The sequence below is a fragment of the Bombyx mori genome, chromosome 22, assembly GCF_030269925.1.
Source record: "Bombyx mori chromosome 22, ASM3026992v2".
Classification (NCBI taxonomy): domain Eukaryota; kingdom Metazoa; phylum Arthropoda; class Insecta; order Lepidoptera; family Bombycidae; genus Bombyx; species Bombyx mori.
In genome coordinates, this window is record NC_085128.1 from 13,925,408 (window position 1) to 13,941,006 (window position 15,599).

Genomic DNA, 15,599 nt, shown 5'->3' on the forward strand with positions numbered 1-15,599 from the left:
ACTCTTGACTTTTTGGCGGGAACACGGGAACGCGAGGAGTGAAGCTGTGTGTGCGTGTGTGATTTGTTATTTTATTTTTGTCTATTTAGTATCTAGTGTTTCTTCAGGTTTAAATGTGTAATGACGGTGGTTTATTAACTGTTTAGTATCTCTGAAAGTGCACAAATGTGGGAAAATGAAACAAAGCCGCTGGACGTAGCTTCTCGAGATCCTCCAAAAAGTCCACTGAAAAAGGCTCAGTTAATAATCACCATTTTACTGAGATTATATTTCATATCATACCATCTCATCTCATTCCATTTCGTGCCATTTTTAATATTAATCAACTTCTTTTCATTTCATAATACATATTATTATCATTTTTACATATAAAAAAAGTTTCATTAAAATTAAAATAAGACTTGACCTAAAAGTCTTAGTTACCAGGTCATAAAATCTCTATAAACTAAAAATATTACACTCTTCAGAGCATTTAAAAAAATGGTTTGAATTAACGAACAAGGACCAAATACATAAAAAAAAAACCTATACCACAATCTAAATTATAAAACCACAATCATACATACATACTCATTAGAACAAAACAAAAAACTGTTCCATGTGTTTGATAGTTTAATAATGGATTTTTCTACAATTAGCAATAAGACGAGCTGCACCGAAGTGGAAGATGTTACAAATGGTGAATTGACTGAACGTTATTATTTACTCAAAAAACAATACGAAGGTCTTTCCACCAATTATGAATCTACAAAACAAGAATTATACGATACCAGACGTAGCTATCAGACCGCTTTGGATATACAGAGTCACTTGAATGCCGAATTAGAAGGTTTGCAGGCCGATGAAGCAAAACGAAGAACCGAGTTGAATTTACGAATAAGTAGCCTTCAAGAAGAAATGTGTTCTTTAAGAACGGAACGTTCAGAACATCAAGAGCGACACGCTCTCGAAGTCAAAGTATTAGAAAAAGAAATTCGAGATTTGAAGGATCAGCAAAAATTGAAAATGCGTGAGAGTCCTGAGCGCGATAACAGTGAATTGGATGAAGCGCGAACGGCACTGACTTCGGCTTTAAATGATGCTGCCGAAGTGAAAACAGCGCTGGAAGAAGCTCGCCAGGAAGTCGTCTCGTGGAAGATGAAAGTAGAAGAATTAGTGTCGGAGTTATCGGAAATGCGCGCTGCAGCGGAAATCCGAAGAGAAGAAATGAAAGCAGCCAATGAACGTGAAGCTGTGGTTCTAGCGGATCTGGCAGAGGCGAGGGCTATGCTTCATCAGTGTACAGATTCGCAGGACCTACAGCCCCATGGTATGTGTACTTAAAATGTAACAATAAATATTATTTATATAATAATCTTTATTTTCTTTTTAGTATGACGCAGTTAACTAAAACATGTTATTATTAAGTTTAAACTTTAAATTTTATAGCTGCAAAAGGAAATTCAATATTTGCTGAAGTAGAAGATAAGAGACAAGAGATGGCAAAAAACCTCATACAGATGAAGCATACAAATACAAGGGTAAGTCATATTTAATTATGCAAATGATTACAATATAAAGTAAATTGAAACTGTCAATGTTTTTATTGCTTAACATGTTGAATGCCACATGAAAAATTGAGTGTGTTTATCCAAACTGCGGTGCTTACCAGTGAGCCTTATCATACTGGATCATTCAGGCCTGAGGGTCACCCGGGAGCCACATGAGGGTTCCAACGTAAAAGCTTCCTACAAGTCACAGATTGCCGCTATCAAACGTAACTCATATGGAAGTGAGCTATGTGGCTCTTTAGCTGAACTGAATGCTGAAAGATTTCGTTTTCATCAAAATTACCCTTTAAAAATTTATGAAAAACTAAGTAAAAGTTGCAAATTTTTGTCTTCTGTGCGAATTATCGCATTTTATAAATTTTAGAATGAAAATTTCAAGTTGATAAAAATTACTGATTCCCTGATTTTGGCTTGGCCTGAATGTTATAGTATGCTAGGCCCACCGGTGGGCCATACGGCTTGATGTGTTAACTTGAAATAGTGTGTAAGCAACAGTATTAATTAATCCAAATTTATACATAACTGGAAATGAATGTCTTGATCAAAATCAAGGTAAATCAAGGCGATCTGTACATGTAGTATGCATGGGTTCCCAGAATTTAAAGGACAATTATAGAATTTGTTACAGTTGTAATTCAAGATTCTAAGAAAAGTTATTCAAGTGTTAAATTTTCAGCTACGTAGAGAGCTCGCCAACAAGCAAGCTGAAGTGGATGCATTACTACATGAGAAGCAAAATATATGGGAGCAACAGGTCGGTGCTGCTGCCCATTTTGATAGAGAACTAATTGGTGAGAAAAAATTACATTTCTTACTTAAACAGGATACTTAGCAAAATATTGAAAGTATTGAAAAATATATTTTGTATAACACAATATATATTTGTGAAATACATACTTAAATATGTTCTGAATGACTTCCTTACTGAAGTAATATCATTGTGTAATAAAAATTAAACTAAGTAACAATTATTTTTTTCACAATCACTGGTAGAATACATTGTGGGGCTGCATGGAGTATATCTATTGCGGCCGTGAGATATTAATGTGTTCTAGTTCAAAGCGTGGGCCAACCATTTGACTAATATACTATGAAGAAGTTGCGGAGTGCTTTGAGGAATTTTTTGAGATGATACTATCATCATGTTTTTACCATCGCACCGCCCGCCACCTGAGTAGAGTTTACAGAGTTCACAGAGTTGAGTAGAGTAACCACTCATCATCAGGTGGGCCGTACGCTCGTTTGCCTACTAGGGAAATAAAAAAAAAGTGGTAATCATATATACATCATGCAGTGGTTTTCAATTTTTGCATTAGAAACACAAATATATTTTATCTGTCTAGTCCTTATTACAGGATGAAAAACTATTTCGTCAGGACATTTAGCAAAAATTTTGAACCAAGCAGGGCTGTCATGTTCATTTTTTCACTGCTACAATTCATCTATCATAATAGTCATAAATATCACTATCTGGAAGTTGTTTAACGGTAACGCTTTGTAAGCAGGCTCTTTTAAACCATGTCCAATATTTGTGATTTTGTGAATATTTGGGATTCCAATATTAGATTTTATAAATGTTAGCTTAAAAACGAATCGTCTTTATCACAGATTGCATCTACAACCATAAATAATTAAAAATGTTTAAAATTTTTTTTAGAAAGCTATGAAGAGAGAATTACCCAGCTGGAAGCGCTGTGCGAGCGTCAGAGGCGTGAACTTGCCCGTTGGTTTAGCAAGTTATCTGAACCAACTTCTCAAAGTTGGCTTCCTGGTGTCATGGACCATTTGAAGTAAGTATCTATTCACACGGATTTAATACTACTCATAATAAATAATAAACACTTACTGGTACCTATTTCTACCATACCAGGTAGATAATAGTATACAACAAATATATAATAGCTGTAGATTAATTGGTCAGAAAAAGTCATGAAGTCAAATGAGCAAAAGCAATAACATGATTCATTCATGTTCAATGCAAAAGCTCAAAATGGTTCATTCGACACGTTATGGTAAATATAGTGTAAAAAAAATTGATCACAAATGAATGCTTAGTGACATCATTAATTAATAATAATAGTTATGTTTTAGTGGATTCATTAACAACAGCTATTGTCAAAAATAATTTTTAATATAAATATCATACCAATCTTATCCTGCCCTTTTTCCAGTCACCTGGGGTCGGCGCAACATGTTTTCTCCTTCCATACTCTATCATGTACAATTTCTTCGCTCACTCCCCTCTTACCCATATCGTCTTTCATGCAAATCAATCCATTTCTTCTTAGGTCTACCTCTTCCTCCATATCATTCCACATTCATAGTTAACATTGTCTTACCAACCTCATTTTCATTTCGTCTCATTACATATCCATACCATCCCAAACGCGCACTTCTCAGCTTCTCAGTCAGAAGTGCCACTTTCAGGCTTCTTCTAACATATTCATTCCGTATTCTATCCATTCTCGTTACTCCACACATCCATTGCAACATTCGCATCTCTGCTGCATGCATTCGCATTCGCATTTTTTTATGGCTTAGATGGGGGGATGAGCTCACAGCTTACTTGTTGTTAATTGGTTACTGGAGCCCATAGACATCTACGACGTAAAGCGCCACCCACCTTGAGATATAAGTTCTAAGGTCTCAAGTATAGTTACAACGGCTGCCCCACCCTTCAAACCGAAACGCATTACTGCTTCACGGTAGAAATAGGCAGGGTTGTGGTACCTACCCGTGCGGACTCACAAGAGGACCTACCGCCAGTATAATTTGATAAGAGGATAACGTTTTCTTATTGTTTATTTATTTTCAGATCTGAATGTGAGCGTTTGCGAGCCGAAGTACTATCTCGAGGCGCTGCCCAGCTCGCAAGTGCTGCTCAAGTCAGAGAACTGCGCAGGAAAATAGCTCATCTATCGGCCAATCCAAATAAAAGTATCACTTCACCTAAACTCGATTATAGACCCAACGAAAAAGAAAATAAAGACGTTCTCGGCTCAGCAAAACACAATGTACAAGTCAAAAGCAAAATCAATCCAGACGATGTTAAGAAGAAAGTTTCTTTTAATTAGTTTAATCTCAAAATTTTATTTGGTAAATGCGAAATAAATTATGTACTGCATTAATGCGTAGCAGGCGGTTTTATCACAAACAGAAGAAGTTTCAAGAATTTCCGGTGGACAAAAGTATGCAAATTAAAAAAAAAAGTTTTGTTTTTTATTTAATATTTATTCATGTTATAATATTTTCAGACTTTCGTACGATAATATAATATGAATTAATTTGTTATCAAAGTATTTCCGTTGAACAACAAAGCAATCTAAACAGTTACAACAGATCTAAATCTAAAATTATTAAAAGTACCAATAAAAATAGCAATGATCAATGTAAAAATTCACATTAAATATATAAAAACTGAATGATTTTTCATGTCAAACTAAACATCATTCACACATTCACAGCGCAAGACGGGGACGAGAATCCCTTAATTAGGCCTTTAATGACGTCACATATATTAAAAGCTAAGTCTTGAGCAAGGATGAGCAACAAGCATTCCTAAATTTGAATTTATTTTATCGACTTTCTCCCATCAATTCATTTTTCTGTTCTTTTCTTGTTTGTTTTTATCTTGTATTAAAATTTGTATATGACATCTTTACCTTTTTATTTTTTATTTTTTTATTCTAATATTATTAAAAATAAAGTTTCGCGCGAAAAAAATTAAATTGAAAATTGGCCCATTGATTAAAAGGGTTGCTCACCCCTGGTCTCGAGTATATTGCAGGGCAATTTCGAAGGATAATGATAGTTGGTTCATCGATTCCCTAGAGGGCTACTTTGTCAAATTTGGATGCGTTTCTAGATCTTTCAAAGCGTGCTCTCTGGCGTGGGCCATATGTCGAGATTTCCGAGCTGATTCTTTTTCATCCTTCTGCTTTCGATTGCGTAGCTTGATTGCTGTTGCTTCATGAACGCACTTCGCGAAGTCTCCTGAACCGATAAATTATCACATGAACTTTGTTAATTTCATTATTATTCTAGCAACCCTGGTCGAGGTTCAAATACCGAACGAATTATTACCAATTTTTTTTTGTAAAGAAATCCTTACCTACCTAACACGCCCTCTAGAACGACTGCTAAGGTGAAGGAATACATAGGCGGCACTGAAAATTTCGGGAATTAACGAAGTGACACAACATTAATATTTAAAAATGTATTTATTGTTTTTCGAAGTATTCTCCGCGAAATTTGACACATTTTTCCATACGGTGGAACCAATCATTGAAGCAACCATTCCATTCGGAAGTTGGGGTCTCCAAAATGGCCGTTTTGTAGGCGTCCACAGCTTCTTCAGGTGATGAAAATCTCTGTCCACGCAATTTATTCTTTATTTTAGGGAAAGTATAGAAATTATTAGGGCTTAGGTAGGGGCTGTACGGCGGATGGTCTAATAATTCTATGTTTTCTTGCTCTAAAAACCCTTTTGTTCTGTGCGCGGTGTGAGAACTCGCATTGTCGTGATGGAGGATGATGCGGCGGTTGCAGTTCTCTTTACGGAGTTCAGAAACGACCTGTGGCAAACAAATGCTAGCATACCATTCTGCATTAACCGTTCTTTGTCCCTCATTAGGAATAGTCGTAACATGGCCGGTTTTGGAGACAAACGTGGCCACCATTTTTTTTGCAACACTCCGTGAACGAACAATTTTTGTTGGCTTTAACTCATTTTTGAACACCCAAACTCGTGACTGGTTTTTTGTTTCGGGTTCGTATGCGTATATCCAGGATTCGTCACTTGATACAATGTTGTATACAGCATTAGAGGATCCAGCGTGGAATCTTTCGAGAGTTCTGACGCATCAAGTAACGCGAGCCGCTTTTTGCTCTGCACAGAGCGAATGCGGTATCCATCGGGAAAACAACATTTTTACACCTAATTGTTCATGCAAGATTATTTGTATTTGACTCATGCCAATGTCTAAAGTTGCCTGAATTTCGCGGTATGTCACATGTCGATCTTCCTCAATCAGCTTACGCACAGCATCAACGTTTTCTTGGGTGACCGCAGTTTTTGGACGACCTTGACGGGGATCATCACTGAGCTTGACGCGTCCACGTTGAAACTCAGCAAACCAGCGATAAATTGTGGTTTTGGATGGGGCTTCATCACCAAATGCAGAAATCATCCGGTCAACACACTGTTTTTGTGTTAAACCACTTCGAAAGTCATAATAAATCATCGCTCTTGAATTTTCTCGAGTCAATTCCATTTTCTCAACGACTAAACAAGTTTGACAAAACCTCGTGACAAGACCGAGAATCTTTTTTTAAATAAATAAATGGTATTCGATTTTTAAAACCAAGGAGTTTTCAATTAAAAATATTTTAATATGATAGGAACAGTGGAAATATTCCATTCCCGATACTTTTAGTGCAGCCCTCGTAACATCGTGTACAAACTACGGGCAATATTGTTTTTCCTACATAAATGGTTAGTCTAACGTGCTATTTTAACTACACGCGTTTGGTGAGCTCACGGGGCTCAATCTGGGATAACTTGCTAAGGCTAGCCCTAGCAAAGGCAGTGCTTCGTTATCACAGGATCCGAATCGCTGGCTTCGGTAACGACTTGACATTATTTAGGAGTTCCTTCACTCAAGCAACAAACACATTAGAAAAACTGCAGAATTTTTGGTCTTTTTAAATTAAACTTACCGACAGCATCCCAGCACTTAATTGTGTCTGTATTACCGGGGTTATAGCATTGCAAAAGCTTAGCTTTACAATCTACACATATCGGTTCGGAGTCCACAATATTCGCTGTAAGGCGTTCTATGCGATTGACTAATGCGTTGAGATCTTCCATCGTTAACCTAGAAAGATGTAAATTCCTATTTACTTAAGTGTGTAATAAGGGTCGGTTAGTATCTGTGAAAGTGCACAAAAGTTGTCGTGGCCTAACGGATAAGACGTCCGGTGCATTCGTGTTGAAGCGATGCACCGGTGTTCGAATCCGAAATACGTACTCAACAAATGTTCACGATTGACTTCCACGGTAAAGGAATAACATCGTGTAATAAAAATCAAACCCGCAAAATTATAATTTGCGTAATTACTGGTGGTAGGACCTCTTGAGAGTCCGCGCGGGTGGCTACCACCACCCTGCCTATTTCTGCCGTTAAGCAGTAATGCGTTTCGGTTTGAAGGGTGGGGCAGCCGTTGTAACTATACTTGAGACCTTAGAACTTGTATCTCAAGGTAGGTGGCGCATTTATGTTGTGGATGTCTATGGGCTCCAGTAACCACTTAACTCCAGGTGGGCTGTGTCCTCGTCCACCCACCTAAGCAATAAAAAAAAAAAATATGTGGGAAAATGAAACAAAGCCGTTGGACGTAACTTCTAAGGATCCTCCAAAAAGTCCACTGAAAAATTAAATGACCACCTGAGATTATATTTCATACCATATCACATCATCTCATTTCATTTCACCCCATGTTATCATTTTTCATAAAAATAAGAATATAAATTTAAAATAAGACCTGACCTAATGGTCTTAGTTACCGGGTTATAAAATCCCTTAAAAATATTTACTTATGTACAGAAATTAAAAAATAATGAAAAATAATAATAAAAAAGAAAGCCGACTTTAACGTAATAAAAGGAGAATATCATCAATGTAGTCTAAGTCGGCTAAATATCTATTATTAAAGGTAACTCGAAAACTACACGTCTGTTCTTGATAAAATTTTAATGGGACCACATGACAAAGATTGACTTACAATTACAAAAAAAAACACCAAAATCAGTTCATCTAGAAAATAGTTCTGAGGTCACATATATAAAATACAGTTGAATTGATAATGTCTTCGATAAAGATAAAGCAAACAACATTGTCTAACCGAAACTCCATTACTGAAACATCACTTACTGGCGGCACGGCTGCGATATGTCCGTGAGCCGGCATCATAACGAGAAGGCGCACAGCCCTAGAGGCGTGATGACTTCAACGTCTCCACGCGCCCTTAGGGTAAAATAAATATTACCCACCCACATCTTTCGGAATGACTGTCATCCATACACCTTAGTTTTTCCATGTACATCTTTTCTTTGTAGTCTGCTTTTGAAGATCCTGTATTTATTGATGCTGTATTTGCCAACGTTGCGTCTTCTACCAAACGTTCAACCTAAGAATTTTATATAAGTATTTGGCATCAACAGATTCGAAAGAATAACTTGATTGTCCTCTAAGTGATTCTTCTTGATAACAAAACTAGATTCATTGTAAATACTAAGTATATTGGGGACTATTATAAAAATACCAATGAGGGCTATTAAGTTTTCATTGCCGGTGTGTTATTATTCAATACAAAATGGGATTCGAAAAATGAGATTTAACGATAATGGAAAATAAATCATAATTTAATACATAAAAAACATACGCAAAACTGATAGAACTGAATGCTACTGGCTTGTCCCGTTAAATACAAGCAAAAAGCTAAAAATGCCGAAGTCCGCACGAGACATGAATAATTATCAACTAGATCCGTTTTAGAGTGATTCATTCCAATACTTTTTATTAAGACTTCTCATCTAATGTACTCACACTGACGGTGTGGCGTAATAATTTTCGCTCAGAACTCAAAAAGGCTTTAATAAGTGTATCTAATACAAAGTACTTTTTTTATTAGAAAAAATTATTACTATTCCGCATCCCTTTTCATAAAGGAACTAGCGACTTAAAAAGGGTCCTTTTTATGATTGAGGGCTTACTGGTGGCCCGGAAGCCTTTCCAGTTTCACAAGGACATGTGGGCGAGCAAGGGCTTGGCCAGAAGGGGCGGGATTTGCTAACAGCTACCCGAGCGCCTTCAAGGGAAACCTAACAACTCAAGAGTAGCTGCTTCACGAATGAATCTACTATCGGATCGGAATCGCGATCCGCTGAGAAGATCCGGCGAGAAACTCAAGGGGTTGATGTTTAGGTTAGGTTGCACGTCGAACTCCTTGCCGAGTTCGACGAGTACAGTTACCAGGGTCCCTGCTCCTAGTGTTAGAGCGAAAGGCGTTTGATGCTGTCTAATGGGTTATTGGATCTGATGGATCCGTAACGACGTGTCTAGGGCGTCGACGGTGACTGGTTCCTGCGTGATCAGGATTCGGGGAGTAATCAGCGGCGGCAACGATAAGGTGATTATCATGACGAAAAAGGGGCCCTAACCATGTATGTATACAGTATAGAAAAAAATCTGTAAATGTAATTGTATATTAAAATATAAATTAAATTCTAGGAAAAGCGTAGTGGTTTATCAGACAGTCTGTGTTCGTGTACTTTAACTAAAGGTGCTAACTTGTGCCATTGATCATTCAATTCCGTTTTGTTATTACGTCAATGCTTGACAAACCGTATGGGCTCAGTCAATGGAAGTCATAAGTAGGTTACGACTTTTCACTTTTCAATCTAACAAACGAATAGCACTTGTGAACAACGCTGGGTTTGTTTACAGGCTGGTCATTGGCCGGCTGATCTCTACGAGACAACAGCTGTGTGTTTGGTATTTGTTGAACGTACTTCGGAATCCTAAAATGTGACGACGTTATTACCGCTACTCACCTCGAAATACGATGTGTAAGTTTCAATTATATTATACCTACGTTACATAATGTTTCATCCTTCAAACCGGAATCCATGACTGTTGCGTGGCATAAATACACAGAATATTGATATTTATGCAATACTTATCAAGACGTACTTTATTTTTTACTATTTGTAAACCTTTTTAATATCTATCACAATACTATTGCTGTAAGAAAATTATTTAACAGCAAAATCGATTGGATTGTCCTCATTGTGCTCACTTACCATTTTGTTAGATATACTTATGTGATGATCGTCGGGCAACTCATCCAGCATCGGGTCAGTAGCAGTCTTTTCGGGTCGTTGAAAATGCGTGGCGCGTACTGATTGCTGGCCACCCATATTATATATTCTAAAAAGATACCAGTGATTCATTGGAAAAAGCTTGAAGATCACACTTTTAAATGCCAAGTATAAGATTTTACATTTAAACGATTTTAATCGTAGTAGTAGGTATGAGTATAGTATACATCCCACAGACACAGCCCACTGAGTTTCTCGCCGGATCTTCTCAGTGGGTCGCATTTCCGATCAGGTGGTAGATTCTGCGAAGCCCTGCTCTTGCTAGGGTCAGTGTTAGCAACACTCCGGTTTGAGCCCCGTGAACCTACTAGTTAAGATTATGCTGATATAGCCTCTCAAGGCTATCAGCTTAGGCAGGAAAAAAATTTAGGTACATTTTCCAATTCTAGAAAAAACAATACGTGAATTTTAAAATGTCAAACGACTACAAGGAAACAAAATACATATAGGTATTTGAAATTGTACATAAGAATTCTCAAATAATATTTCCTACCAATAAAAACCTGAAACGCACAATGTTGGTTAAATCATTTATTGATAGCTTCATTAATCTGTAGGATAGTTAGTTCTCTCTGTCTAGATTATTAATACGGAACTTAGTTGCAGCAGCTTTTGCATGTTTGTGACAAATACGTCTTTATAAGAACTTGTAAGAAAAAAAAAATCTTGACAAAAAATGGCATAAGGTCGAATATGCATGATTTTCTAGAACTTTGATGTTTTCAAATCGAACATTTCAAATTGTCACTGGTTCTAATCTAATACGAGTTTAGATATTTAGACCAATTTAAGAATTTCTAGAATCAAAATGTATATCAATAAAAAACTCTGACTCGGATTTTTGCTAAACATATTTTAGGTAAAATTATTCATTCATAATAAAATCAAAAATTTTAAAGCACTTAACTATTTTTCCTCATACTCATGCTGTACCATTATCATACCACAGGTTGATGCAATAATCTACTCGGATCTAGTCACTTTAATAAAATTGCCTCAGGGTAACTTTCAAGGGATGTGAAAGGTAAAATTACACTGTCAAAATCGATTTAGTTGATCGATCGTTTGAACATAACACTGTCCAACGCATTGGTGATTATGAAGGCTCACCTTCGAAACAACAACACTATTAAGTGATGATTTTTATAAATAAATCATTACTAGAACTTATTACATAACAAGAAAATCTATTTGGTAAGCATAGGGTATGCGTTTTATATTCAGTTTTCATCCACCAAGTGGTTGCCAATCTAGCTTCTCCAAACACGCGCTCAAGTGAAACTCCGAAAAGAATACACGATCGCTGTCATTTTGTAGATTCTTCATATCGTGCTAAATACCGTCGTAAGATTTAAAGTCATTTGACAAATAGAGTACAAATGGCACTTAACTGTTAATTTATATTGATTTTTATATTTTATAGAGGAAAAAATATTTAGGACTAGTATCAGCATTAGCAATTCCAATGTCCACATGTACTTAAATTTAAAGGTATATTAATAATAATAATACACAATCGTGAATTACCGTGAACTACCCGTAAAGCGTTAACTGGTTTAATATACAACATATTTGCGTTTACACCTACATTTAGCTATAAGTCGCTGTTGCGTAGACAAGAGAAACAAAATATTTTTGTAACATTAATAGGCAGGACGGTTGGCCCAACGCGTGAGATTTGACAATCTACATTACCAGCAAAAGTTCAATTTAAGAAGTTTCTCGAAGGCCGCGGTGTGGGGGCGGTTGGTGAAATATGCATTCGCGCGGATCGTGTCACCTTCCCTACAACCTATCTTAGATGGCGGGTTTTTGAGCAGCAGGGGCTTTTAGTCGGTTCAACTCCGATATACTCCCAACCCATAGTCAGAATACCCGCATCAATCCTTTTCCGAAAGACCTTTATGCACCTTAGGCTTTCCGCAAGTGGTTATGAATGAAATTTAAATATAAAAAAAGGTCACATTTATTTGTTGTCTGATCTCATATTACGCACCTTGTGATACCTTTCCGAGAAATACACAAACGCTCATGCACCGGTTTATTTAACGTATTAGACGAGATATCCGCGAATTCAGGAACTTAATATAATATAATAGTTTGCGTTAGTCATTTTACTTAGTAATTGCGTCGTAGATGACACAGAAGCAGATGTTATTTTAGCGTCGTTCCGTCCTTGATTGTTCTACTCAGGAGATCTGTCTGCATCACGAATTCACTGATTCAGTGCTTAAGTATCAAAATAATTTAACACTAGATTAATTTATTATAAAAAAAAGAACACAAATTCCTAACCTAAAAGTACATGTTATTATCCGCAACATGCTTCGTCAGATTACAGAAATAAAGTTATCAGCAACATGCTTCGTCATGTATCAAAATATATTTACAATTAAAAAGCTTATTTAAGCGATTCGGAATACAGTTTTGGCACAGAAGATTTGGCACGAAGTTCTTATATAAGTATAGATAGATAGATAGCAACGTAGAATATTGACAGTGGTTGGTTAGTAAATAAGTATAATAAGTACAAGTAGTGCTAAAAGAAAGAGGTAATAATTTTGACTAGTGTTAAAAGAAGTAAGTCTGGTTTACGGACCACTGAAACTCAATACATCATAGCATTAATGACGTCAGTCTCTCAAAAGACGCAATAACTTAAGATAGAAACATTGAAGTATCAAATGTATCGTTTAACTGGTGTCCCATCCATCAAATCAAAACACACGACTTCTTCGCAGCTGAAATAGGCAGGACTACCTAACCGTGTGGGCTTAACATTCACCTCACCAACAGCTAGATTAATTATTTAATGTTCATAGTGGCATCCCTTTCCAATTGGAAGGCAAAAAAATCTGCAGTCGACATCCTACGGTCATCGGTATCTATATATTAATACGCGAAGCAAAAACTTTGTATCCCTTTTTACGAAAATTGCGCAGACGGAGGAGTATGAAATTTTCCACACTTATAGAGAATATAGAAAAGAAATGCAAAATGATAATATTTTTTTTAAATAATGCATAAAAGATACATTAAATCAATAAAGAAAACATTACACACACTACATACCATGTATTTGACGCACACACGCATGCATACTATTTATTGTAAAATTTTTGTTCTTGACGTCTGTGGTCAAATTGAGAATATATTAAATATTGTTTGTCTTTGTTAATATTTTTTATAGTGAAGTCTTGGCGAAATTTGTGACTATAGAAGTATAAGTATTTGAAAATATAATCATAATAGTGTACAAACTTATAATTTCAATTAATTAGTCGAATTTTGACTACTGCGGGACCACTAGTGATTATAAATTTGCAGCGTTTGCCATGACAGAACAGAAAAAACGCGTTGAAAAATAGCAATAACGGTAACTTCACGATAGTATAATTAGTTTCAACCAGCAACCTTCAAACTGTCCGTCCAAGAGCTGCCCTTTATCATTTCCTATATTTATTTTAATGTTTACGATGGTAGACAAAGCCATAATGGCTATAATCAATCATCATCTTAAAACGAAGACTAAACTCACAACGCTCGTAGCCTGCTTAACTAGTACTTCTGTATTTAAATAAATAAATAAATAAATATTTACTAACAATCACGCCACGTTAACTGGTCCCGTGGTAAGTTCGTAAAGAACTTGTGTTACAGGTACCAGATAACGGAAATAAATGTAAGATTTTTATTATACACATACACATATTTAATATACATCCATAACCATGGAAAAGACATTTTATATTTATCATACAAATATCTTCCCTTGGCGGGATTCGAACCCGCGACCCCCTTTTGTAGTGACCGTGTCACTTATCACTACACCAGACGGCCGTTAAATTTAAAAATCGCATACGCATTTTTATTTATCTAAAACTGTTTCAAGCTATCTAATTATAAGCTCGTTTTCAATCTATGTGTCTGCGTTATCACTAGTCGCTCACAATAGGGTCTAGTATGACGCGTATAATGTTTTTTAAACATAATATTTTCATCTTTTCCTCTACGCTGCGAACAAGTTATATGGCCGTAGTCACGATTAAATGCTTCATTAGATGCTATAAATTAAAATTACATCATCATTAAATTATTCAGAAAACATCGTTTACTGGACGTCTACTCCCGAATTTAGGCTTTATCTTTTATCTCTGAATCCGTTTGAACAAGCTCTACAATTTAATTCAAAAAGGGAAGTGTAAAATTTAACGAAAGTTATTGGCATTTTGTTTTTCCAGGGAATAGAGGTACGAGTGACCGAAACATTGTAAGTTAATCGAAAAATTATGCAACATTAAATCAAAATTTCGTTCCGTTCGTCTAGAAAAGCAAAGGAAGGAAAAAAAATATATAATGAGCATTATTCAAAACGTCTTTCACGAGTTATCCTTGAACTTTGATGATGAGATGAACCAGTATTGGCCTGCGATCGTCAAAGCGTCGTCTCTAGTGCCGGCGAATCGCAATTTAAAGAGCAGTTCATATTACAAAGCTTTCAAACTTAAGTACGTTATTTTTTATTTTCCTCAAAAATGATATACCGGGAAAGATGCATTTATGTTGTGGTAAAATAACGTTTTTATTAGCTCTGATGACTGATAAGACCCTCAGGCACCGTAATGGAAGTTGGTCGTACTTGTTGATGGACAATGTCAATGTGAGTCATTCCCTGGTTTTAAGCAACGCGGCCATAACGAATTTGTCTTATCCATTGCAGCAAACAAATTCTTCAAGTCTTATGCGTGCGTTATGCGTTAAAAAAAAAACGATTCTGACTAAACCTGACCAGTGACTCCTTGCAATGGAGTCGAAATATCGAAAACAACAATACCAAAAATCTTGGTAAAAGAATGCAATAAATAATTACATTCTAAATGTATGTAGTCGCGAATGTTTAAAGCAATTCATAAGTAGGTACATAATATGTCAGAGGAATAACTCCCTGTGGTTGCGGTTCTATAGATATTGGCCAAGACAATTTGAGAATTAATTTAGCATTACTTTAACGTTTACACAAGTTACAATGTGAATATTGCTGACTGACTCGGAGGTGGAGTAGTTAGCGATCCTGATTGTTGCGCGGAGGGTCGCGGGTTCGATTCCCA

At 36.2% G+C, this 15,599-nt stretch overlaps 2 protein-coding genes across 2 annotated transcripts in view; one reads left to right on the plus strand and one right to left on the minus strand.

The window, feature by feature from the left end:
- On the plus strand, nucleotides 1-4,972 carry LOC101735996 (protein Spindly). The gene is made up of 5 exons (XM_004924705.4): nucleotides 1-1,309; nucleotides 1,429-1,520; nucleotides 2,227-2,341; nucleotides 3,208-3,340; nucleotides 4,366-4,972. The coding sequence occupies exons 1-5, from the start codon at nucleotides 619-621 to the stop codon at nucleotides 4,622-4,624; spliced, it is 1,290 nt and encodes a 429-aa protein (XP_004924762.1). The 5' UTR covers nucleotides 1-618; the 3' UTR covers nucleotides 4,625-4,972.
- The window catches only part of LOC101735867 (uncharacterized), a 19,038-nt gene continuing 8,199 nt past the window's right edge, over nucleotides 4,761-15,599 (minus strand). The window contains exons 2-5 of the mRNA XM_004924704.4: nucleotides 10,414-10,540; nucleotides 8,602-8,738; nucleotides 7,269-7,426; nucleotides 4,761-5,543 (exon numbers count right to left, since the gene is read on the minus strand). Of these exons, the coding sequence (XP_004924761.1) occupies nucleotides 5,386-5,543; nucleotides 7,269-7,426; nucleotides 8,602-8,738; nucleotides 10,414-10,530 (570 nt within the window). The 5' untranslated portion in view covers nucleotides 10,531-10,540 and the 3' untranslated portion in view covers nucleotides 4,761-5,385. The remainder of the gene's footprint in view (nucleotides 5,544-7,268; nucleotides 7,427-8,601; nucleotides 8,739-10,413; nucleotides 10,541-15,599) is intronic.

What these genes read in the sequence shown, in the direction of transcription:
- LOC101735996 (XM_004924705.4), top strand. Translation starts at nt 619, where the DNA reads ATGGATTTTTCTACAATTAGCAATAAGACGAGCTGCACCGAAGTGGAA. An exon ending in GCAGGACCTACAGCCCCATG is followed by an intron (nt 1,310 to 1,428) that starts GTATGTGTACTT and finishes TAAATTTTATAG; the next exon opens with CTGCAAAAGGAAATTCAATA. An exon ending in GGTGTCATGGACCATTTGAA is followed by an intron (nt 3,341 to 4,365) that starts GTAAGTATCTAT and finishes ATTTATTTTCAG; the next exon opens with ATCTGAATGTGAGCGTTTGC.